General features: G+C 34.6%; 1 protein-coding gene across 1 annotated transcript in view; it reads right to left on the reverse strand.

Moving 5' to 3' along the window:
* Nucleotides 1-2,509: 2,509 nt before the first annotated feature.
* Nucleotides 2,510-27,220, reverse strand: part of LOC148945757 (proteasome subunit beta type-2-like) — a 46,239-nt gene continuing 21,528 nt past the window's right edge. Inside the window, exons 2-4 of the mRNA XM_089097737.1 lie at nucleotides 13,359-13,552; nucleotides 10,510-10,672; nucleotides 2,510-2,767 (exon numbers count right to left, since the gene is read on the reverse strand). Of these exons, the coding sequence (XP_088953863.1) occupies nucleotides 2,556-2,767; nucleotides 10,510-10,672; nucleotides 13,359-13,552 (569 nt within the window). The 3' untranslated portion in view covers nucleotides 2,510-2,555. The remainder of the gene's footprint in view (nucleotides 2,768-10,509; nucleotides 10,673-13,358; nucleotides 13,553-27,220) is intronic.

Here is a 27,220-nt window from a genome sequence, read left to right on the forward strand (position 1 = left end):
GATAGCCATTTTATTCAACGTAGTTTTAAGTTCTGGAAATTAGGTCTTTGAGGATGACAACCCTTCACAGCCCTCAGGGCAAGGGTTGTAAGTTATTCCCTGGGGGCATATAAGGATTTTATCGAACGCGTTGTCGTTGAAACTTCAAAAAGGGCTGATTCGATTAGAAATTGAAATGGATACTGCTCTTTTTAATAGTCGAAAGTAATTGGAAGGCAACTAACACCCCTTCCATGCTCACCATTGCCCGAAACACATCCAATCAAAATTCTGAGATAGCCATTTTGTTCAGCGTAGTTGATTTCCGGATAGAAATTGATGTTTTTGAGGAGGATACTCCCCCACAGCCCTCAGGGCAAGGGTTGTAAGTTATGCCCTGGGGGCATATAAGGTTTTTTATAGAAAGCGTTGTCTAAAAAAGGCTAAAACTTCAAAAAAGGCTCATTCGATTGGAAATTCAAAGGGCTTTTAATAGTCGAAAGTGATTTGGAGGGCAACTAACCTACCTCTCACGCCCACCTTTTCCCCAAACACTTCCAATCAAAACTTTAAGATATCCATTTTGTTCAACGGAGTTGAAAGTTCTGGAAATTAGGTCTTTGAGGATGACAACTCCCCCCAGCCCTCAGGGCAAAGGTTGTAAGTCATGCCCTGGTTGCATATAAGGTTTTTATAGAACGCGTTGTCGTAGAAACTTCAAAAAGGGCTGATTCGATTGGAAATTGAAATGGCTAGTACCCATTTAATAGTCAAAAGTGATTGGAAGGCAACACACCCCTTCCACGGCCACCTTTTCACCTTTTTTGATTTTATTTTTCATTTTGATATTTTCTTTCCTCTCTGAGTTTCATTTGTCCACGCCCACCATTTCCCCAAACTCATCCAATCAAAATTTTGAGATAGCCTTGCTGTTCCGCGTAGTTTAAAGTTCAGGAAATTATACCTTTGAGCAAGGCACTCCCCACAGTCTTCAGGGCAAGGGTTATAAGTTATGCCCCGTGGGCATATAAATTTTTATTGAAATCTCTGTCGTAGAAACTTGAAAAAGGGCTCATTCGATTGGAAATTCAAAAGTCTAGTGCCCTTTTTAATAGTCGAAAATGATTTGAAGGCAACTAACCCAACTCTCACGCCGACCTTTTCCCCAAACACATCCAATCAAAATTTTTAGATAGCAATTTTGTTCAGCGTAGTTGATTTCAAGATAGAAATTATGTTTTTGAGGAGGACACTCCCCCACAGCCCCCTGGGCCAGAGGTGTAAATTATGTCCCAGGGAGATATAAGGTTTTTATAGAGAGTTTTGCCTTATAAAATTCAAAATGGGCTAATTTGATCGGGAGATCAGGAAGCTCGAGCCCTTTCCAATGGTCGAAAGTGAATGAAGATGGCAGCTAACCCCCCTGTCCTGCCCACCATCATTCCACACATATCCAATCAAAATTTTATTACACCCATTTTATTCAACGTAGGTGAAAGTTCAGGGAATCAAGTCTTTGAGGATGACAACCCCTCCACCAGCCCTCAGGGCAAGGGTTGTAAGTTATGCCCTTGGGGCATATAAGGTTTTTATAGAACGCATTGTCGTAGAAACTTCAAAAATGGATCAAACGATTGGAAATGGCTAGTGCCCTTTTTAATAGTCGAAAATGATTGGAAGGCAACTAACACCCCTTCTACGCCCAATATTTCCCCAAAAATATCCAATCAAAATTTTGAGATAGCCATTTTGTTCCACGCAGTTTAAAGTTCAGGAAATTATACATTTGATTAGGACACTCCCCCACAGTCTTCAGGGCAAGGGTTATAAGTTAATCCCTGGGGGCATATAAGTTTTTATTGAAATCTTCAAAACGAGCAGAAATTAACATGAGTAGGGCTCAAAACCCCTATGCCGTCCCAAGGCCAGATCATAATTTGCACTTTACTGAAACATATATAAAAGAATGTGCATTGTCAGTTTAACATAAATATACTGATATTTAGCAATCAAAATGTTAATATTATTTGATTTATTACAGTTATAAAAGTATAAAAATTATATATTTTTCCAGTAAAGTGCATATGTTCTGGCCTTGGGAAGGCATAGGGGTTTTGAGCCCAACTAATGTTAATTTCTGCTCGTTTTGAGTTTGGCTCGGCTATTTATTGTAATTTCTGTTCGTTTTGGGTTTCATTTATTTATCGATGCTCATTTGTGGTAGTTTCACGCTTAGTAGATTGTTTGATTTTATTTTTGCTCTTTTTTTGTTTAATGGAGTTCTTTACTTTCCTTTGAAAAATTTATTTTGTGGAAAAGTTTTTTTTAAAATTAATAATGGTCAGGGACATTCGAAAGAAGAGCCCCTTCAGCAGTCTCTCATATTTTACAGTCCCCCCCCCCAAAAAAAAAAATTGTCCTTTTTTCTAATGGGTGAAAATTCATATTTGTCTGAAGGACAATCCTGACTATCATAAGTTAGACAAGCACTTCTTTCATGGCCTGATTGACATAACAACACTAATATTTTCTATACTTTATTATGATCAAATGAAAAAAAAAAAAAAATACAAAAATTAGGCCATAATCTCTTCAAGAACCATAGGTTCATCTCCTGGTCTCTTGCCAAGGACAAGATTATCTCCTTCAATAACAATTGGATCCAGTTTTCTAAGACCATCTTTGTCAACTACATGGACATGGAACCTTGCTAGATTTACAAGTAATCTTCGGTGAATATCAGAAACGCACATCTTAATCAGTTTGTAAGCCTCGTCTTCATTCATATCTGTGAAAAATCGTTTAGAATCAGATCATTTTATTCATACAAGCTGTCGCAGTAAAAAATAAATTCCAACTAAATGACACTCATACTTACAAAAACATTTACTGTACTCAGTATTTTTTCTAATACTAAGCCAAACATTTAGGATCTAATCCTAAGTAATTTTAAACGCATTATAGAAGACAATGCAGACTTTAAGGTATATTTTTCTTAAGATAAGCGAGTTTGTAACATGGGCGTAGGAAAAGGGGGGGGGCAGCCCCCCCCCCTAGAAATTCAAATCTACACTAGATATTAACGAGAAATTTTCATATGATGGAATTTTCCTGTTGGATGTTCACTAGTAGATGGTCGAAAAAAGTGAAAACCAACAGAAATTTCCAAATATCGTTTTCGATATCTATATTTACGATTCGGTATTCAATATTGATTTTAGGTCCGATATATAGGTATATCAATTCTGATATCTAATATCGTCCAAGTTAAAACATTTGAATTGAATTGTTAGAACAAGAAGCTGTTATCTAACCATAATGTGACTGGTGTCCAATCGCTTTTATGGTGTTTATGTTTTCTGGAAATTATAAGTAGAATTATAAGTAGGTTTATTATATTATAGTAATGCCAGAAAAACAGAACATCAAAAATGCTAATGGCCCATTTTTAGCGAAATATAGAATGACAAGTTTCTAAAGACCTATATTAAAAGAACCTCGGATAGTATTTATAAGCCCCCACCCCTCCATCATAGAATCCCCGACAAGATGCTGCCTACGCCCATGGTTCGCAACAAGAGTACGGCTGAAACTTTCAGCAAAAAGGACAAGATAGTTGTCATTGAATCGATTAGGCTCAGATCTATCCATTCATTGAACCGGAACTACAATTTTGTTTTGACTTCTTCTTGGAGAAGAATCTAACCTGACTTAAAAAAAATAGAAAACTGTCCCTTTTTCAACGATTTTCAACCAATTTTCATTTAAAAACCACAAGAACCAAATTTCGAAAATATAATTCGGCAAACATACAAAATTAAACATCAGTTATGGAGTAATATCAAAATTAGCTACCATAAAAAAAAAATACTGTTTAGCAGTAACTAAACACTGACGTATAATGAGGCAAAAATGGATTTGAGCGTTTTAATCGTACAAAGCGTTTTAAACGGCACAAAGCGTTTTAAACGTACGGTAGTCAGTTTTAATCTATCTTTGTTTTTTGCTCTTGTATTTATTTTTTCGTCAGACATGGTATTAATATTTTTCAATGTTTATTATTAGTGAGGAGAAATTAGCCAGAAAATTGTATTGATTTAAATTAAATATAAAAGAAAAGAATAATGAGAAGCCAATACAAATAAAAGTAATGGAGACATTTAAGAGTCAAGCTTTAAAATAGAATCACAAAGTTATCATTAAATCAAAACCACATATCAGGTTCGTACGCATGAATCCACTTGGGGTGGGGCGGGCGGGCGGGGGGGCTGCGTCAACTGATCCCTTGTTCAGCTAACACTGTGATTAAGTGTGAACCAAGTACATAAAACATCTACCAATCTACATGACATCTGCTAATCTAATAGTATTAGACTAACTAAATAATGTTAAAAAAATTCCTTTGTAGAGATTTCTTTTCTTCCCATTGCCTTATCCTCAACATGCCATCTTTACTTATTTCATATAATTAAAAAAACCTTCACTAAATTGAAGGGCTACATTGTTACTCCCGTACATAGCACTAATCATCTTAATCTATTTGTCTGGTATGTCATACAAGGATAAGACCTTCGCTTAAGCTCTTGCATCAACAGAATCGAATGCTTGTTCATAATCTATAAAACTGGGGACCAAAGGCGTTTGAAAACTCAGACACTTCTCAATTATTAACTATTATTAATTATTAATTATTAAATAGTAAAAATTTGGTCGACACATCCTCTACATTTCCTAAAACCACACTATTCTTCTCTTATAGCTTTGTCTACAGCATATCTAAGTAAAAAATATTCTGTAATAATTCGCTACATACAGAGACCAGATTAATGCCGCAATAATCACCACACTAACTCTTAACAAATTTCTTATACAGTGGTTTAATTAAGGTTTTCCTAAAATTGCTAGGTACTTCCCATTTCTCAAAAATCATATTCATAATCTTCAGTAACTTATTTCAAACCTCAGAGCCACCATATTTGAGAAAATCATTTACCGCACTTCAGCACCTGGAGCCTTATTATTTTTTTTAAGTCCTTTTAGTACGGTAGCTAGTTCTTCCTGACAAAACAAATCTTCCTTCCCATCCAAGTTATCACAAATTTTTTCATTTTCCTCTACATCTTTTCCTGCAACTGTATCTCGGTTTAGCACAATCTTAAAATGTTCTTTTCATCTCTCTCAAACTCTTTCCTTATCACTATTATGGCCCCGTTCCTATCTTTAACTGGGGCAAGTCCTGATTGACTACTCCCTCTCAATTTATTAACATGCAAGTACAATATTTTACTATTATGTCGTCTAGCTGCATTTTTCAGGTCCTCAGCAATTTTATCCATGACCTCCATTTCACATCTCCTATTTAATGCTCTCTCCACTTTCTTTACATTCCTTATGTTTTCATATGATCTATCACTCAGATAATTCTTGTACAAGCCCCTTCCTGTCTATTGAACATAAAGCTTTTTCACTAATATTTCTAGCTGCACTCCAAACTTTCTTCCCTGAGACATCATCAGCAACTACACAAATTATTTTCCTAAAATTATTCCATCCATCTTCCACATTGTCAAATTTTAAACTCTCCACCTTAGTGTTCAACTGGTCCTGGAAAGCTTCTCTCAAATTTTCATCCTGGAGTCTACCAACATCATAACTTCCCGGGAGGTAGTTACCCCTCCGAAATTTTAGCTTTGAGTTAGCCCTAGACACTACTAGATCTTGACCTTTAACATTAATAACAGCACTCCTATATATCCTAGTATCTTGTATTGATCATGCCAGTCTTCGGTTTACAATTACATAATCAATAAGGTTTGTTGTCTTACCATCACATGAATACCATGTTAACTTACGACCGTTGTATGAATACCACGTTTTATGACCAAATCCCGTATTGGTTATAACTAGGTTGTTATACCTACAAAATTTCAACTGTCCGTAGCCATTGCTGTTTTCTTTTCCTATAACAAATTTACCTAGATTAGGATACCATCTATCCCTATTTCTACCGACTTGGGAGTTAAAATCTCCTAATAAAAACACCATATTTTTACCTAGGACCCGGTCTATTTTCTCTTGTAACTGTAAGTAAAATTAATCTGAGTCACTAGTTCTCCGTAAGTCGGTTCTACAGGGGCATATACTGCTATAATTGATACCCTGAACTTTTTAGTCATAAAATGAGCGATTAGTATTTTATTATTAATACCTTCCCAGTCCAAACAAGACTTAACAGCTTCCTTATTCATTATGAGCCTTACTCCCTGTTTATGTACCCCATCCTTCCAGCCTTAGTAAATAAATAAATTCTATATCACCTAATTTCATGCTTCCTACCCCTGGGATATGAGTTTCTGAAATTCCTAGGAAGTCCAGTTTGAATCGTCTGAAATCGACAGTCAAAATGTCGATACAACAGTTATTTTTTAAAGTCTTAATATTCCAAGTTCCAATTTACATAATCTTTAAATCATTGAAATTATTTTGGCCTCAGGAAAAGTAATGGTCCCGGATACCAGTGCAGGGCGGGGACCAACACATCTTCCCAAGTCTACACCAAAGCGCTTAAGCCGGCTTAGCAAGAAGTCCTTGGGACCTCCAGTATGAATGAAGGCTTTGTGCAGTCCCGGGCCTATCTTTGTCACAACATGGTCTTCAGCACTTGGCGACGCTCTTCTATCAACAAGAGTCGAAATCCTGCAAAGACAGTCTCAAGCCTATTACCTCCGACTCATTATATATTCATGCCTACAAATATTATGCTACTACGGGGAGGCAGCCCATAGTAGATACATTAGCTAGAAAGGGTTTTTTTCCGCCCGAAAACACTCACCAAAACAGAACAAGCCCATAAGAATTATTAATCAATCAGAATTCCGTGCGAATGCTGTGTCGTTTACTAGGCAACAATTTCCTCGAAGGGCACCCCTCTTCAAGTGGGGATAAAGTTGACCGCAAGGTCCCTAGTCTTGCAGGTACCCCGAAATGGTCGAGGCAGCTCTTTGCAGAGGCCCTTGTCCATAGATCTGGATCTTTGGCCCTGCCGCAGTTGCCTTCCAATAAAGGATCCTCCCACGATGGTGTTCTGAATCACCGTGCAATTTAACCCATTACTTGGAGAAGGTTTGTAGCTCAAGGGACGTGTACACATACCGATGGGCCCTGTTGAGTCTACATTTGAGGGGCCTCCTTCCTCCTTCACCTGTTTTGCGTCTTAACAAATTAATTTTTTTATTTGTTTTGGTTTTGTATTGCATTTAACTGAATATGTGGAACTAAAAACATATTTGATGAAATTGTATGCCACAAGCCCACTGTCTTAAAAAATAGGACAGCTTGTATCTCGGAAACCGAAAACGGGAAAAATCTGCTAATGCGCCTTTGGCTTACTTATGTGATAAAATAAACTGGTGAAAAGGACAATTAGAATCTCCGACATATTTATTCTTGGGCCTTAACGGGATAATAAACGCACCATGATATACTAAAGTAAAAAACACTTTAAGGCGACGAGGTGCAATGAAGAATCCTCTCATCTTGTCCATTATAATTTTTTAGAATGCATGGCCAAACTATTTGGAATTAATTGAGACGTCTTGCCATAACTTATAGAGCTTTGATAAGAGATCCGAATAAGCGATAGAAAAATAAAAGCCGAAACCTACTTTCTCGGAAATCTTAGAATTTTTTCTCTTTTTCTTTTTTTTATTTCTTTTTTTTTGAATTTTTATTGTTATTAAAATTTTTGAATATTTTTTTGAATATTTCTTTTTTTGAATATATATTTTTTTGAATATCTCTTTTTCTGAAATTTTATTTGATTTCTTTTTGAATTTAAGAATTTTTATTTCTTTTTTTTGTTGCTTGTTCAGTCTTTGGGGGACGGATCCACCAGCTAAGTCTGACTATGGTGGAGAGAGCAGCAGAGGCGACTCAAATGAAGTCAAAGTATATTTGTTGTCAATACACACCGGGTGTAGCAACGTTCTAAATATCTGGTGACTTCAAGAACGTACATCTTCTACCAAAATAGCAAAAAAGAATACACTAAACCATACATTTCTGTTCAATGAATGTTCACTTGCATGAGGGGAAGACCCAAGATTCAATTGGTTTAAACCATGATATCCATTCAGGGCGCAGCTAAGGGGGAGAGGGGATGTTGTAAGGTGGGAAGGGGTCCACGATGTCACCGCCACGTGTCAATACCTTGAAAAATTTACCTTGGAAATTTAGCTTGTGTGTCTGCATTTGTCGGTGTACTGGACGATTTTGTCAGCATATTCGTTAATCCTCTCCTCCTAACTTAAAACTCAACCTGAACTCCTGTGTATCCAGTGTGCCTAGCATGAACTCGTAAGTAAGAGACCATTTCATAGGAGTGTAAAGTAAAATTTTCACATTAATACGTGAATGATTAAAATTCAAAGTCCCGCTATTGAAATTTGGGTTGTGAGTAATCGATTTCAACAAGCATATTACACTTTTTTCAATCAGATTTTCACATATTTGTCTTTATGTAACTAAACCGACTTCCTTGATCAATGTTTTTCTCATTTTTCACTTCCGTTAATATCAGCCATTTCGTTTGTGTGCTCAGAAGCTCTTGATTAGAAAAGGTAACGAAAAGCAAACAATTCTTGTAAATAGCCTAATTTTTGAAATCCACAGTGAATTATTTGAGGTTGTTCTTGGGTGTGTAGTAGACCAGGGAGAAATATGTGAATGTGAATTTGGGCAGAGAATGGGGGGGAGGGGGGTTAAACTTTAGGTAAGATCTTTTTCCGGAGGGGAATTTATCGGAAAATTATATCGGTATGATACCGATATATCAATATCGGTATCGAACCCCAAAAATCCATATCGGTCGGGCCTACTATAAACCAGTAAATATCTTCTTGTCGATTACAAAATAAACAATCAAAGATCCTTTAAAATCAAATTCCATAAAGGAATATAAACATATTCCTACAAATATCGGAAAAAACAAAATAGTAGCCGATAATATTAAAATAAAGGTAAGGAACTTAAACAAAGTATCATTGAAGTACACATCGACAAACATATCAGAAGTTTCTACAGAGTTCATTGATACCTTGAAATTCAGATCCATCACTGGCCGGTGATTCAGATAAACCGGTTTCTATACTCTAGTAGGATATAAGATCACTCCCAAAGTCGCTTATAATGTGTCAAATAACAGAGTTAAAAACAAGTCTTGCTTTATGCCATTTGTCAGCAAGTTTTACTCCCCCTCCCCCAGATTTTTAAAATACCTTTTTATAGTATTTCATACCCCTGCACAGGAAACCCTTTATTTAAGCTTCATCTCATCTAACATTACTGACACCACCTCTTCAGTCCAGGTTTCAAAATTGAACTAACAGGTTCGGAATTTGTTTAATATTTCGAAACTAAATTTATAAAATGTTTCAGACTTTAAAGAGATAAAGAAAAAATGTATATGGCATGTTTAACAAAACACATTAACCTTGAAAATAAATTTCAGAGGTAGCAAAAAAAAGTTTAAAAACTATGTAAACTGACGTAAAAGCCAACTTATTTTCCTGCTTCAGGAAAATGAGAAACAAGAAGAAAACTGGACTCTCAGCCAGAGAATTTCAAAGAAAGAAAACATATTCAAGTATTTTATCTGCATAAGCAGGGGAAGAAGCTCCCGGAAATTGCTAAACTAAGATTATACTTACAAATTAACTTATACTATAATTATAAATTCGGTAAAGTTCGTGTAAATCCGTTTGGCTATAAAAATGGGGGAGAAACTCAGAAAACAAGAAGAAAACTGGACTCTCAGCCAGAGAAATTCAAAGAAAGAAAATTCATCCAAGTATTTCATCTGCATAAGCAGGGGAAGAAGCCCCCCCCCAGAATTTCTTATCGGTAGCAAAAAAGAACAAAAGATAGAGAGAATAGAAAAAAACATTATTGACAGCAAGCAAATCAATCAACAGTTAAAAACGAAAAAAAAAGAAGAACAAGGAAATAACTAAGTAAAAATAGACGACAGATCAGCCAAATCTACAGTCCATAAATAGAATTGATTTCTATTCTGGATTAGAGATGAGTATATGCAAGTCTAAAATATATAAAGGCAGGAAATATAAAGCAAAAATTTTATGTATTGTTCTGCATGTCTAATTTCAAAGGCAGCTTTGGAAAATCCTTTTGTTACTGTTTTTGACAAGGACGCCAGTTAATAAAAAGGTAAGGAGGAGGGCCCAGAGGCTAACCATATTTTTCAAAGTCTAGAGAGCGATCTTGCTATTGTTTGTCAATGAAAATACCAAAAACGAGGGTATTTTTCAATGAAAATACCAAAAAAAGTATTTTTCAAAATCTAGGAGGTGATTTTGACACCCGTGGTTTTTGAATTAGTATAAAGAAATTAAATTCCGGCTTAAATCACAAATAAGACGTCCTTTACAAAATGAAGCTTTGGAATTCCAATCATACATAAATAAATACATCATTCAGAAAAAAAGAGAAAGATACAAGACAGTAAGAGCATACCTTTTCTATAATATCGGTCCAAAATGCTTGTTGCAAACATTCCTCCATAGCCATGTGCACCATAATTCAACTTTATGGATGCTGCCAAATAATCAAGAAAAAAAAGTTCTCCTCCAGCATCGTTGTCAAACCCAGCCAGCAACATGTTCACATTGTATGCTGACTGAAAATTTAGTCAAAATTAATATCTCAAATTATATTTTCCCCTCCATGATATGCTGACATTCTGGACGACCTTCTCTTTGTCGATCCCCTTCGATATCCTACTTCAAGTACTAAATACAAAACTTATTTAAAAATAAATTTCCGGTTTTGGAACAAAAACCCGAGAAGCTTTTTTGGGAAAGCCTTTGTTTTACCTAGATAACGGAATCTCCTAGGAGAGAATTCATTTATTTGGTTGTTGGCAGCAAGACCAGACATTTTCTGTCTAACCTGGTATCTGTATTTTTTATGTATTATGAGAATTTGTAGACCCTTAAGCTCCCCAGACTAGAGAACTCCAACTAAAAGGAAACAGAGTCTCTATGTATTTGATGTTTTTACAGTGGAAGATTTAAAATAAATACTCCTAAGGTTCTGCCGCCCCTCCCGCAAAAATGTTTTGATATTCTATTGAACATCTTGACACAAATCTATATCCTTGTGGCAACGTTTGAAGCAACTACAAATCCGCCTCTCCCCCTCCCCCTCCAAATTTGCTTTTTCAGGCAGATACCGCAATAATAAAAAGGAAGAACATAATTTTTAGCTGTCAATTCCAACCAAATTTTATTGAGGCCAGAAGGACCATATTTATGCATTCAGATGACAAGAAAATAGTACACATTACCAAACATACAGCCACAGACCAGGTCTTCTTAAATGAAATTTCCCAGAATTAGGCTTTTAAAAAGGATTATGACCCCAAGGCATCATCCAATCTTCTGACCAAGCTTGGCTGAGATTCAATAATCACTTCTCATAGATGTACAGACCTAGTGATCCATATGGCAAGAAGCTAGAGCTCCTCCACGTTCCCTCCAATAAAAAAGTTAAATTGCAGTATAATCTCTAAAGAATAGTCATTACATTAGCTTTAAATTCCCCACAAATTTCTTCATGATCCCACCGTCCCTTCTGAAGAATACCTTGAGGATCCTCCACTCAAAGAGGTCAGAACGAGTTTCTTTATGAGCCAACAACCCCTTCTAATGAATACCTTGGGAACAAGAAGCTAGGGACCATCCCCTCCAAGAGTTCAGAATGCATACAATCGCCTCAAACAGCATACCTAGGACACTTCAACCTCCTTCATCGAATTTTGTTTAGACCTAATAGCCCCTTTCAGCCAGGCAACCTGATCGCAAAAATCTAGGCCCCCTCCTCCTACTAAAAAAACAAGATTAAATAACAATCCCCGAAGAGTAGAGTTAATAGTTGAACTTTTACTTCCCACCAACTTTTGTTCAAATCCAAGAACCCATTTAGGTTCCACATGGATTGAACTGAGTAATTTAAAGCCATGAATTAAACCCCAAAAGAACAACTGAGATACATACTCAATATCCTAGGACAGCATTTCGTGTTTCGTTGGCACGGACCCAAAAAAGCACAGATAGGACATTTACTCTTAGTTTTAGCCAAATATGGTTGACATGCAATAACTTTCTGCTGGATGTTCTCACGATAAAAATCTAGGTTTCTCTCCCTTTTACCTCCCCCACAAACGTCATCTCAGATATGCTTCCATCAAATTCATAAACAAGACACTAACTCTTAATTTGTGTGAACTGTGGTCAAGATTGACTACCTATCCCGGTAAAGTTCTAACGACGAGAATTTAGGGAGCTCCTCCCCCCAAAGAAGATGGATTGTGCTTGGAAACCCTAAAGGCTCAACTGAGACACTAAGCTTTACTTCTGACAAAATCTCATTGGGATCCAATTGCTGGTTTTTCATATATCCTGATGACAAGAATTTAAAGACCCTTCTCTCATCACATCAACCAACCATATTGTGGGACTAGGTTCTCATAATCCCCTAAGACACAAATGATAATATGATTAATACAGTAACTCATGAAAGATTAGTCCTCATATTCATGAGTTGCAGTCATTGGCGTTCATAAGCGGAATTTTAGGGGGGGGGGGGCCGAATTGGTCTGATCCTCACTTCCGATGCTGTATTCCGATGCTGGAAAATGATTGAAAAAATACATTCGAATTCACAAATTTCTAATTTACTTTTACTGAATTATTTCCTATAAATCTACCAGAGACACACAATTATTAAGCTCAGACTAAAAATTTTTTCTCTTTGTGGGTCTAACATTAAAGAATCTGTGAGAATTTTATTTTTTCAATCAAGATAGTTTAAAATTTCTTCTAGGCTAAACTATCTAGTAAGCTAGAAGAAAAATGGTGTAATTTCTTCTGAAAAATTACTGGAAATTTATTAACTCCTTTGAAATTTTTTTCTCCGTATTGCAATTCCAATACCATTTTTTTCCATCTCTACCCATTACCAGGGTACAGACCACAAATATAAAAATAAACTACAAAAACAGTAGTACTCCTTCACAATGATGAGAATAAAGATAGTATGAATTAATCTTCTAGGAAAAGACGTTTTTCCTTTCGCTAATCCATTTACCATTAACACCAATCACTCAAATAATACTTTTTAAGGGGGAGGAGGCAAAGGTTTAAGGATCTTGCTAAAATGTGTTTGTTTAGGAAAATTACAAGAGTCTACATTCAGTTTTCCAGGGAGATGAGGGCAGGTTCTTTCTTCCCTCCCCTATAAGCACCTCTCTTTACAAAGATAATTTATAATTTAATTGTCATAAGATTAGTAACTAAACTTACTCTACTTCTAAGTGACTGAGCCAGATTTTGTCTGGTGAAATGTGCAGCAGCTGCTGTTGATAACTCATAATTATTTCGCATCTTATACAGCTGAACATTCTTGGCAATAAATTCAGCAAACTGATGTGTATCCCCAGATTCACCAGAAACAGCCATCATTAGATGATCAGACAATTTGTACACTTTTTCCTCGTCTATAAGAAGTGTTATGATTCTATGAGACAAATATAACTAACACAGTATTAAAATCCTAAGTACTAAAACTTAAATACTTGCCACCAACACTTTTAAAAAATAAAATATTTCTTTCCAATTATTCAACAGAACTTGAAACATACAGGCTTAGTAATCATAAAACTCATAAAGTATTAGCAAAGAGCTTAAGGATGTGACTAAGTCTAATCATGAAAAAAAGTGTATTGGTTGAAATGAGACACTATCACTTCCCATACTGAGCAAGACTTGAACTTGCCTTTTTATTGCTGTATTTTTAATTCTAGCAATGTTATGGTGTAAAAAAAAAGAAGAAAGAAGAAAGAAAAGTAAAGAAATACCAAGTTCAAATTTTATATTAATCAGAAACTCATATCCACCTAACAAATTGTGTCTTGGGCCCAGTTAAATTAAAAGAAAGAATATAAAAAAAAACTTGGGGGGGGGGGCTTCAGCTTTTACCATGCTATATATATATATATATATATATATATATATATATATATATATATATATATATATATATATATATATATATATATTACCATGAATGTCCAAAATTTGATTAATGTTGACATTCACTGGTGAATGTCCAAAATTTCTTTTTCTCTGCTTTGATTAAAATTAGCTTTGCGAGCCAGCTTTTTCAGTCTTATGCAAACCATTATGGTAAAAGGTAAAGTTAGCATTAGGTTAAATTTGGTTATAAATATCAGAAATGGGTTAAAAACCTAACCTAAGCTAATCTAACCTAACCAAACAATCTATTCTAACCTAACCTGTCATCACCAAACCTTGCATTAGATTGGAAGGCCCAGAAACTAAAATTTGCAGTTGTAGTTACTACACCAACAGCCAACAACTCAACTATCAAACATGATAAGATGTGAAAACTGACAACCTGGACCATCAATTGCAACATCACCAATATGGGAAGCTAAAGCAAAGGCCATTTCTAAATTGTCTGAAGTAATCCAAAAACGTCTCAAAATAAAAGTGAAGAGAAAAGACACAAGCGGTCAGAAGAACAGCAGCGGCGCGTCATAAATGAAAATGAAGAGCAAAGACACACAGGGTTAGAAGATATGCGACACTGAGCATGTGAGCAAGTCAAAAATGAAAATGAAGAGCAAAGACACATGCGGTTAGAAGACATGCAACACCGAACATGTGAGCGAGTCAATGAAAATTAACCTGGACAGCAAGAATCAAAACATGTTGAAACTGAAAATGGTAGCGATGATGATTGGCTTTGGGATTTTTACATGGATAACGTCATCAATACCTACCATTCCTTTTTAAAAAAAAAACAAAGGTTCGGCGATATGAATTTCATAATGAGGGAAGACAAGTCGAGGTAAAACGAAACAAACGAATTGAAAATGATAGATATAATGATTCGGTTTTGGATTTTGACATGGATAAGGTCATCAGCGCCTACCGTACCTTTGAAAATAAAAAACCTGGACTAGATAAATCGTTGGAAGACAAAGTCTTTGTCCCACCACCTGAACAATTAAAAAAACAAAAGGTCGGCAACATGTCTTTCATAATGACAAAAGACAAGCCAAGGCAAAATAAAAGTTTTAGTCCCACCACCTGAACAATTAAAAGAAACAAAGGGTCGGCAATATGTCTTTCATAATTACAAAAGACAAGCCGAGGCAAAATAAAAGTTTTTGTCCCACCACCTGAACAATTAAAAGAAACAAAAGTGGTCATCAATGCCTACCATACCTTTGGAAATAAAACAAACTGAAAAGAAGAAGTTTTTGTTCCTCCACCTGAACAACTAAAAGAGACAAAAGTTTGGTGATATGTCTTTCATAATGACAAAAGACAAGCCGAGGCAAAAGTTAAAGGCCCAATAAAAAAGAACATAATTTTACTAAGGCACTACTTCTAATTTAAAATCTATTTGGACGTCAAGACATCAAGAAAAGGCGCAAATCGTCTGCGTTTAGAAGACAAGCGACAGTGAGAATCCATATATAGAAGCCTGCCGCGTACCGTTCGCCGCCGGGCTCTCGGTACTATATATATATATATATATATATATATATATATATATATATATATATATATATATATATATATATATATATATATATATATATATATGTATATATATATATATGTATATTGTGAATATCTGTATAACCTGGGGAAAAAGCAACAAGTCATCCTCAGCTCTAACCAAAAACAGTAAAAAATCTAAAAACGATTTGGTTGGTAGGCTGGAGATAGGTAAAATTTTATAGAAGACAATTTGGACAGTAGAAACTGAAGATTTCACTCATGTAGCACAATGACTTTTTAAGTTTACAAGTTATCACTGTTCTGGAAGAGGGAAGGGGTAGAGGCATGAGCTTACAAATTTCTTCCTAAGCGCAAATTTTGGCTGTAGATCTATTCCTGGAAGTTTTTATGTTGCATAGCATGGCAAAACATTTTCTAGTTAGAAAAACAATAAAATCGCAGCATAGTAGCTTTTCCATACCTCCAAAGGTTTTTATGCTACATGAGCAAAACTTTTGGAAGCAGATATAAATCCAAATCATAGTAAAAAAAATGTTTTAAAGAACCTATCTTCACCCAACCTCCTTCATACTTCAGGATGCCAAATCTACATGAACTTGGGAAAATGTTGTGTCAGTTCAATATAACTTTTGAGATGTGAACCTTTAGCCTCAATAAGGACCAAAGAAGTTATTTTCAATTCGTAAAACAAAAGTATCAATAGTTGTTTTTGACTTTTGGAATTTGAGATATTCTAAGAAAATAGGCCCTTGCTTTGAACAAAATTTAAATTTTTGCTGAAACAGTTGATTTCAGTGGAGATAGGTAAATCTCTCTGAACTTCATATATTTCAGCTGACATACTTAAGAGTACACTTCTCAAGGCTCTAGTTCTTGATAAGGCAGTTCTCACAATTGGAGCTGTCCTATGCCAAATTAAAATTTCTGTTCAAGGTTAAATCCCCTTTTCACACTTTACCAAACCTTACCATTACGGAAAGACTATATATGAAGTTCAAAACACCTTCTTGAATCCATATTCAGGCTAAACATTCAACTTCAAACCCCTTGGAAAATGAGCAATGAAAACTACATTCCTCTATAGTTTTGACCCCCCCTCCCAAGAAAAATGGTATCACCTTTTCTTCACCTCACAATAAAAGCTGTGTGAATCCAAAAAGTGACAAATCAATGAATATACTGAGAGTAATGTGATATACGAATTATCAGCATGTATACTTTTCATCAGCACTGTCTTATGGGTGTTCTCCTTCCACCAGTTTATCTACATTCAGTGGCGGATCAAGGGGAGGGGCGAGGGGGCTCGGGCCCCCCTAACGTAGTCTAAAGTAGTGTCATTTACTTAATTCACGCAAGTTTGCGTTAATTAAACGTGCTCCTACCGCAAGTTTAGTGGATCAACCTATTTTGCGCCCCCCCCTGAAAAAAATCCTGGATCTGCCCCTGTCTACATTGCCTCTTCATCTCTCATACTGTTCTACTTACAGAGTCTTCTTGTTTCTTTTTATTTGATTCCTGAATTTAATTTCTTTCTTTCTTGAAACCGTAAGGACACTTCCAAATGATATCAGTAGAGATGCCATAATATCTCCGGGACCCACACCATATATGGGCATAGAACCACGTGGTTTATGGACTTTGTCAGTGAGAATTTGAAAAACAGGAATTTTGTCACATTTATGTATGTTTTTATGGTTTTTCTCAGTGAGAATTTGAAAAACAGGGGCTTTCTCACATTTTTGTATGTTTTTATGGTTTTTGTCAGTGATAATTTGAAAAAACCGGAACTTTGTCACATTTTTGTATGTTTTTGTTGTTTTTGTCAGTTAGAATTTGAAAAAACAGGAGCTTTCTCAAATATTTGTATGTTTTTATGGTTTTTTTCAGTGAGAATTTGAAAAAACAGGAACTTTCTCACTGAGAAAACCATAAACCACATGGTGCTGTCACGATTCAGAACACCTGTGCTGTCAACCTCAATTCACCTATCGTGAATCAATAATTCCCCTTAGAAACAACAAATTAATTTCCCATTTCCTGACAGATCAATCAATCAATGACATCATCTGTCAGACTTTAAAAATTTTCGCCTAGAAACATTTCTCCAGGAATAGATCCAAGTCATTAATGTCTTCGCCTCGGGAACAGTTCTACTGGTCGAACTCCAAAAGATATTAATAACCAACGGCCATGGAAACAATTAGGCAAGAAACATCTTAGCGATGAATTGTTTTAGCGCGCGAAATGCTTTCATATTAATTTGAAATGCGTTAGCGCAGAGATGCCAATAACAAAGGAACACGCTGAATTTACGTTTAGGGATTATTTGGGCGAAACTGTTTTAGACAGGTTATGGAACTATTTCGGCGAAACAGATAGAGACATTTTAAAAGAAGATTTTTGAAGAGATTTTAGAAGAGAATTTAATGGTGAAACTCTGTGGTTGTTATAATACACAAGCTTCATTTGAACAGTGTTGTGAGGTCCTCTAACCCAACCCCAAAGGGTTCCGATCCTCCTACCCCAACCCCGAAGGAAGCCCCCGGTCCTCAAAGCCCCCCAAGCTCCCAAAGGGCCACCGGCGCCCCCAAAGGCCCACCCAGACCCCCAAAGGCCATCCCCCCGCCCCAAAAGTCCCCCACGCCCCCACCTGGCCCCCCGGACCCCCAAAGGCCCTCCCTGTGCCCCAAAGGTCCTCCTCCGGTCCCCAAAGGCCCATCGAGCTCCCAAAGGACCAACGGGGTCCCAAACCCCCTCCCCCGGTCCCCAACGGTCCAACGGGCTCCCAAAGGACCAACTGGGTCTCAAAGGCCCTCCACCTGTCCCCAAAAGTCCCCCAGGCACCCAAAGGCCCTCCCTGTGCCCCCCAAAGGCCCCCCAAGCTCCCAAAGGATCACCGGCGCCCCCAAAGGCCCACCCAGCCCCCCAAAGGCCATCCCCGGGCCCCACAAAGGAATTATTTACTGACCTTCAGTTGTTGTGATTTTAAAAGTTCTGCTTTTGTTTTCTAAAATCATCGCCTAAAATGCCTCAAACTGTTTCACCCAAAGAGACACATACACAGAGACAAACACACAGAGACACAAACAGAGACAAACACACAGAGACACACACAGAGAGACACACACACAGAGACACACACACAGAGACACACACACAGAGACACACACACAGAGACACACACAGGTTGTGGTTTACCTTGTCACAGTTACATTTTCATGATTTTTTCAAAGTTCATTTTGAATTTCTTTCGTTGAAATGCAAGAGTTGGAATATTTCAGCAGTGTTCGGTTGTGGTTTACCTTGTCACAGTTACAATTTCTTGATTTTTTCAAAGTTCATTTTGAATTTCTATCTTTGAGATGCAATATTTGGAATGTTTCAGTGGTGTTTGGTCATGGTTTACCATCTCACAGTTACATTTTCTTTATTTTTAAAAGTTCATTTTGAATTTATATTGTTTAAGTGCAAGATTTGGAATATTTCAGTGGCGTTCGGTTGTGGATTACCTTGTCACAGATACATTTTCTTGATTTTTCAAAGTTCATTTTGAATTTCTTTCGTTGAAATGAAAGAGTTGGAATATTTCAGTAGTGTTTGGTCGTGGTTTACCTTGTCACAGTTAAATTTTCTTGATTTTTCAAAGTTCATTTTGAATTTCCTTTGTTGAAATGAATGAGTTGGAATATTTCAGTAGAGTTCGGTTGTGGTTTAAATTGTCAAAGTTACATATTCTTGATTTTTAAAAGTTCATTTTGAATTTCTTTTGTTGAAATGCAAGAGTTGGAATATTTCAGTAGTGTTTGGTTGTGGTTCACCTTGTCACAGTTAAATTTTCTTGATTTTTCAAAGTTCATTTTGAATTTCTTTCGTTGAAAAGCAAGAGTTGGAATATTTCAGTAGTGTTTGGCTGTGGATTACCTTGTCACAGTTACATTTTCTTGATTTTTCAAAGTTCATTTGAATTTCTTTCGTTGAAATGCAAGAGTTGGACTATTTCAGTGGTGTTTTGTTATGGGTTACATTGTCACAGTTACATGTTAATTTTTTTTCAAAGCTCATTATGAATTTCTTTCATTGAAGTGCAAGAGTTGGAATATTTCAGTAGTGTATGGTTGTGGTTTACCATGTAACAGTTACAGTTTCTTGATTATTAAAACTTCATTTTGAATTTCATTAGTTGAAATGCAAAAGTTGGAATATTTCAGTAGTGTTCGGTTGTGGTTTACCTTGTCACAGTTACATTTTCTTGTTTTTTCAAAGTTCATTTCGAATTTCTTTCGTTGAAATGCAAGAGTTGGAATATTTCAGTGGTGTTTGGTTATGGTTTACCTTGTCACAGTTAAATTTTCTTGATTTTTCAAAGTTCATTTTGAATTTCTTTCCTTGAAGTGCAAGAGTTGGAATATTTCAGTAGTGTTTGGTTGTGGTTTACCTTGTCACAGTTACATTTTCTTGATTTTTCAAAGTTCATTTCGAATTTCTTTCGTTGAAATGCAAGAGTTGGAATATTTCAGTGGTGTTTGGTTATGGTTTACCTTGTCACAGTTACATTTTCGTGATTTTTCAAAGTTCATTTTGAATTTCTTTCGTTGAAATGCAAGAGCTGGAATATTTCAGTAGTGTTTGGTCGTGGTTTACCTTGTCACAGTTACATTTTCTTGATTTTTCAAAGTTCATTTTGAATTTCTTTCATTGAAATGCATGAGTTGGAATATTTCAGTAGCGTTCGGTTGTGGTTTAACTTGTCACAGTTAAATTTTCTTGATTTTTCAAAGTTCATTTTGAATTATTTTTGTTGAAATGCAAGAGTTGGAATATTTCAGTAGTGTTTGGTTGTGGTTTACCTTGTCACAGTTACATTTTCTTGATTTTTCAAAGTTCATTTTGAATTTCTTTCGTTGAAAATCAATAGTTTGAATATTTCACTAGTGTTTGGTTGTTGTTTACCTTGTCACAGTTACATTTTCTTGATTTTTCAAAGTTCATTTTTGAATTTCTTTCGTTGAAAAGCAAGAGTTGGAATATTTCAGAAGTGTTTGGTTGTGGTTTACCTTGTCACAGGTACATTTTCTTGATTTTTCAAAGTTCACTTTGAATTTCTTTCGTTGAAATGCAAGAGTTGGAATATTTCAGTAGTGTTTGCTTACGGTATACCTTGTCACATTTACATTCTCTCGATGTTTCAAAGTTTATTTTTAATTTCTTTCTTTGAAATGCAAGAGTTGGACTATTTCAGTAGCGTTCGCTTATGGTTTACCTTGTCACAGTTAAATTTTCTTGATTTTTCAAAGTTCATTTTGAATTTATTTTGTTGAAATGAAAGAGTTGGAATATTTCAGTAGCGTTAGGTTGTGGTTTACCTTGTCACAGTTACATTTTCTTGATTTTTCAAAGTTCATTTTGAATTTCTTTCGTTGAAATGCAAGATTTGGAATATTTCAGTAGTGTTTGATTGTGGTTTACCTTGTCACAGTTACATTTTCTTGATTATTCAAAGTTCATTTTGAATTTCTTTCGTTGAAAAGCAAGAGTTGGAATATTTCAGTAGTGTTTGATTGTGGTTTACCTTGTCACAGTTACATTTTCTTGATTTTTCAAAGTTCATTTGAATTTCTTTCCTTTGAAATGCACGAGTTGGAATATTTCAGAAGTGTTTGGTTGTGGTTTACCTTGTCAAAGGTACATTTTGTTGATTTTTCAAAGTTTATTTTGAATTTCTATCGTTGAAATGCAATAGTTGGAATATTTCAGTAGTGTTTGGTTGTGGTTTACCTTGTCACAGTTGCATTTTCGTGATTTTTCAAAGTTCATTTTGAATTTCTTTCGTTGAAATGCAAGAGTTGGAATATTTCAGTAGTGTTTGGTTATGGTTCACCTTGTCACAGTTACATTTTCTTGATTTTTCAAAGCCCATTTTGAATTTCTTTCGTTGAAATGCAAAAACTGGAATATTTCAGTAGTGTCTGGTCGTGGTTTACCTTGTCACAGTTACATTTTCTTGATTTTTCAAAGTTCATTTTGAAGTTCTTTCGTTGAAATGCAAGAGTTGGAATATTTCAGTAGTGTTTGGTTATGGTTTACCTTGTCACAGTTACATTTTCTTGATTTTTCAAAGTTTATTTAGAATTTCTCTCGTTGAAATGCAAGAGTTTGACTATTTCAGAGGTGTTTGGTTATGGTTTACAATATCACAGTTACATTTTCTTGATTTTTCAAAGCTCATTTTGAATTTCTTTCGTTGAAATGCAAGAGTTGGAATATTTCAGCAGTGTTTGGTTATGGTTTACCTTGTCACAGTTACATTCTCTTGATTTTTCAAAGTTCATTTCGTATTTATTTCGTTTAAATGCAAGATTTGGTATATTTCAGTAGTGTTTGGTTGTGGTTTACCTTGTCACAGTTACATTTTCTTGATTTTTCAAAGTTCATTTTGAATTTCTTTTGTTGAAATGCAAGAGTTGGAATATTTCAGTAGCGTTAGGTTGTGGTTTACCTTGTCACAGATACATTTTCTTGATTTTTCAAAGTTCATTTTGAATTTCTTTCGTTGAAATGCAAGAGTTGGAATATTTCAGTAGTGTTTGGTTGTGGTTTACCTTATCACAGTTACATTTTCTTGATTTTTCAAAGTTCATTTTTATTTCCTTCAGTTGAAATGCAATAGTTGGAATATTTCAGTAGTGTTTGCTCATGGTTTACCTTGTCACAGTTAAATTTTCTTGATTTTTCAAAGTTCATTTCGAATTTCTTTCGTTGAAATGCAATAGTTGGAATATTTCAGTAGTGTTTGGTTGTGGTTTACCTTGTCACAGTTACATTTTCTTGATTTTTCAAAGTTCATTTTGAATTTATTGCTTTGAAATTAAATATTTGGACTATTTCAGTAATGTGTGGGTATGGTTTAAATTGTCACAGTCACATTTTATTGATTTTTCAAAGCCTATTGTGAATTTCTTTCGTTGAAATGCAAGAGTTGGAATATTTCAGTAGTGTATGGTCGTGGTTTACATTTTCACCGTTACATTTTCTTTATTTTTAAAAGTTCATTTTGAATTTCTTTCGTTGAAATGCAAGAGTTGGAATATTTCAGTAGTGTTTGGTTATGGTTTACCTTGTCAGAGTTACATTTTCTTGATTTTTCAAAGTTCATTTCGAATTTCTTTCGTTGAAATGCAAGAGTTGGACTATTTCAGTGGTGTTTGGTTATGGTTTACCTTATCACAGGTACATTTTCTTGATTTTTCAAAGCTCATTTTGAATTTCTTTCGTTGAAAATCAAGATTTGGAATATTTAAGTTGTGTGTCGTTTTGGTTTAACTTTTCACAGTTGAATTTTATTTATTTTTAAAATTTCATTTTTTTATTTATGTCTAGTAAATGCAAGATTTTGTATATTTAACATGTTTTTGCTTTTTTTGTACATTGTCAGTTTTACATTTTCTTTATTTTTAAATTTTAATTTCGAATTTATTTAATTAAAATTCAAGAGTTGGACTATTTAAGTTATGTTAGGTTATGTTTTAACTTTTCATAGTTACATTTTCTTGATTTTCCAAAGTTCATTTTGAATTTCTTTCGTTGAAATGCAAGAGTTGGAATATTTCAGTAGTGTTTGGTTGTGGTTTACCTTGTCACAGTTACATTTTCTTGATTTTTCAAAGTTCATTTTGAATTTCTTTTGTTGAAATGCAAGAGTTGGAATATTTCAGTAGTGTTTGGTTGTGGTTTACCTTGTCACAGTTACATTTTCTAGATTTTTCAAAGTTCATTTTGAATTTCTTTAGTTTAAATGCAAGAGTTGGAATATTTAAGTAGTGTTTGGTTGTGGTTTAAATTTTCACATTTACATTTTATTGATTTTCAAAGTTCATTTTGAATTTCTGTCGTTGAAAAGCAAGAGTTGGAATATTTCAGTAGTGTTTGCTTGTGGTTTACCTTGTCACAGTTACATTTTCTTGATTTTTCAAAGTTCATTTTTATTTCTTTCCTTTGAAATGCAAGAGTTGGAATATTTCAGAAGTGTTTGGTTGTGGTTTACCTTGTCACAGTTACATTTTCTTGATTTTTCAAAGTTCATTTTGAATTTCTTTCGTTGAAATGCAATAGTTGGAATATTTCAGTAGTGTTTGGTTGTGGTTTACCTTGTCACAGTTACATTTTCGTGATTTTTCAAAGTTCATTTTGAATTTCTTTCATTGAAATGCAAGAGTTGGAATATTTCAGTAGTGTTTGGTTTTGGTTTACCTTGTCAAAGTTACATTTTCTTGATTTTTCAAAGCCCATTTTGAATTTATTTCGTTGAAATTCAAGAGTTGGAATATTTCAGTAGTGTTTGGCCGGTGTTTTACCATGTCACAGTTACATTTTCTTGATTTTTTAAAGTTCATTTTGAATTTCTTTTGTTGAAATGCAATAGTTGGAATATTTCAGTAGTGTTTGGTTATGGTTTACCTTGTCACAGTTACATTTTATTGATTTTTCAAAGTTCATTTCTATTTTCTTTCGTTGAAATGAAAGAGTTGGACTATTTCAGTGTTGTTTGGTTATGGTTTAACTTATCACAGTTACATTTTATTGATTTTTCAAAGCTCATTTTGAATTTCTTTCGTTGAAATGCAAGAGTTGGAATATTTCAGCAGTGTTTGGCTATGGTTTACCTTGTCACAGTTACATTTTCTTGATTTTTCAAAGTTCATTTTGAATTTCTTTCGTTGAAATGCAAGAGTTGGAATATTTCAGTAGTGTTCGGTTGTGGTTTACCTTGTCACAGTTACATTTTCTTGATTTTTCAAAGTTCATTTTGAATTTCTTTTGTTGAAATGCAAGAGTTGGAATATTTCAGTAGCGTTAGGTTGTGGTTTACCTTGTCACAGTTACATTTTCTTGATTTTTCAAAGTTCATTTTGAATTTATTTGGATGAAATGAAAGAGTTGGAATATTTCAGCAGCGTTTGGTTGTGGTTTACCTTGTCACAGTTAAATTTTCTTGATTTTTCAAAGTTCATTTGTATTTCTTTAATTTGAAATGCAAGAGTTGGAATATTTCAGTAGTGTTTGGTTGTGGTTTACCTTGTCACAGTTACATTTTCTTGATTTTTATAAGTTCATTTTGAATTTCTTTCGTTGAAATGCAATAGTTGGATTATTTCAGTAGTGTTTGGTATTGGTTTACCTTGTCACAGTTAAATTTTCTTGATTTTTCAAATTACATTTTGAATTTCTTTCATTGAATTGCAAGAGTTGGAATATTTCAGTAGTGTTTGGTTGTGGTTTACCTTGTCACAGTTACATTTTCTTGATTTTTCAAAGCCTATTGTGAATTTATTTCGTTGAAATGCAATAGTTGGAATATTTCAGTAGTGTATGGTCGTGGTTTTACCTTGTCACAGTTACATTTTCTTGATTTTTAAAAGTTCATTTTGAATTTATTTCGTTGAAATGCAAGAGTTGGACTATTTCACGGGTTGTTGCGTAGTAATCACATCATCGCAGTTACATTTCTTGATTTTTAAAATTTCATTTTGAATTTCTTTCGTTTAAATGCAAGAATTGGACTATTTCAAAAGTGTTTTGTTTTGGTTAAGCTTATAACAGCTAAATTATATTGATTTTTCTATGATCATATTTATTTTATTTCGTTGAAATGCAAGAGTTGGAATATTTCACTAGTGTTTGGTTGTGGTTTACCTTGTCACAGATGCATTTTCTTGATTTTTCAAAGTTCATTTTTGAATTTCTTTCGTTGAAATGCAAGAGTTGGAATATTTCAGTAGTGTTTGCTTGTGGTTTACCTGGTCACAGTTTCATTTTCATGATTTTTCAAAGTTAATTTCGAATTTCTTTCGTTGAAATTCAAGAGTTGGAATATTTCAGGGATGTTAGGTTATGGTTTACCTTATCACAGTTACATTTTCTTGATTTTAAAATTCATTTTGAATTTCTCTCGTTGAAATGCAAGAGTTGGAATATTTCACTAGTGTTTGGTTCTGGTTTACCTTGCCACAGTTACACACATTTATACACATGTACACACATGTGCTTATCATGTGTGCTCATGATAAGTTAACCTAACCCTTTCCGCTGAGTATGCTTAGGTTAGACTAGATTAAGTTAGGTTAGATTAGGTTAGGTTAGCCTACGTACGCTTCACTTAGGTTAGCTTAGGTTAGGTGAGAGACAAGCGAAAAGTTAGGTGTATGATTAGGTTAGGTTAGGTTAGATTAAGTTAGGTTATGTTAAGTTAGGTTAGGCTAGGTTAGCCTACGTACGCGCGCGTACGTAGGCTAACCTAGCCTAACCTAACTTAACCTAACCTAACTTAATCTAACCTAACCTGACCTAATCATACACCTAACTTTTCGCATGTCTCTCACCTAACCTAAGCTAACCTAAGTGAAGCGTACGTAGGCTAACCTAACCTAACCTAATCTAACCTAACTTAATCTAGTCTAACCTAACCATACTCACCGGAAAAGGTTAGGTTAACTTATCATGAGCACTCAAGATAAGCACATGTGTGTAAATGTGTATACATGTGTGTAAATGTGGCAAGGTAAACCAGAACCAAACACTAGTGAAATATTCCAACTCTTGCATTTCAACGAAAGAAATTCAAAATGAATTTGAAAATCAAGAAAATGTAACTGTGATAAGGTAAACCATAACCTAACACCCCTGAAATATTCCAACTCTTGCATTTCAACGAAAGAAATTCGAAATGAACTTTGAAAAATCAAGAAAATGTAACTGTGACAAGGTAAACCACAAGCAAACACTACTGAAATATTCCAACTCTTGCATTTCAACGAAAGAAATTCAAAAATGAACTTTGAAAAATCAAGAAAATGCATCTGTGACAAGGTAAACCACAACCAAACACTAGTGAAATATTCCAACTCTTGCATTTCAACGAAAGAAATTCAAAATGATCTTTGAAAAATCAAGAAAATGTAACTGTGATAATGTAAACCATAACCAAACACCACTGAAATAGTCCAACTCTTGCATTTCAACGAAAGAAATTCGAAATGAACTTTGAAAAATCAAGAAAATGTAACTGTGACAAGGTAAACCATAACCAAACACTACTGAAATATTCCCACTCTTGCATTTCAACGAAAGAAATTCAAAATGAACTTTGAAAAATCAAGAAAATGTAACTGTGAAAAGGTAAAACCACGACCATACACTACTGAAATATTCCAACTCTTGCATTTCAACGAAATAAATTAAAAATTTACTTTGAAAACTCAAGAAAATTTAACTTTTAAATGGTAAACCAAAACCAAACAATACTTAAATATTCCAACTCTTGCATTTCAATGAAAGAAATTCAAAATGAACTTTGAAATATAAAGAAAATGTAAATGTGACAAGGTAAACCACAACCATACACTACTGAAATATTCCAACTCTTGCATTTCAAAGAAAGAAAATCAAAATGAACTTTGAAAAATCATGAAAATGTAACTGTGATAAGGTAAACCACAACCAAACACTTCTGAAATATTCCAACTCTTGCATTTCAAATGAAATAAATTAAAATTAACTTTGAAAAATCAAGAAAATGTAACTGTGACAAGTTAAACCACAAGCAAACCCTACTG

This window comes from Artemia sp. Qi Xiang Cuo, chromosome 12, assembly GCF_049724085.1.
Source record: "Artemia sp. Qi Xiang Cuo chromosome 12, ASM4972408v1, whole genome shotgun sequence".
Lineage (NCBI taxonomy): Eukaryota > Metazoa > Arthropoda > Branchiopoda > Anostraca > Artemiidae > Artemia > Artemia sp. Qi Xiang Cuo.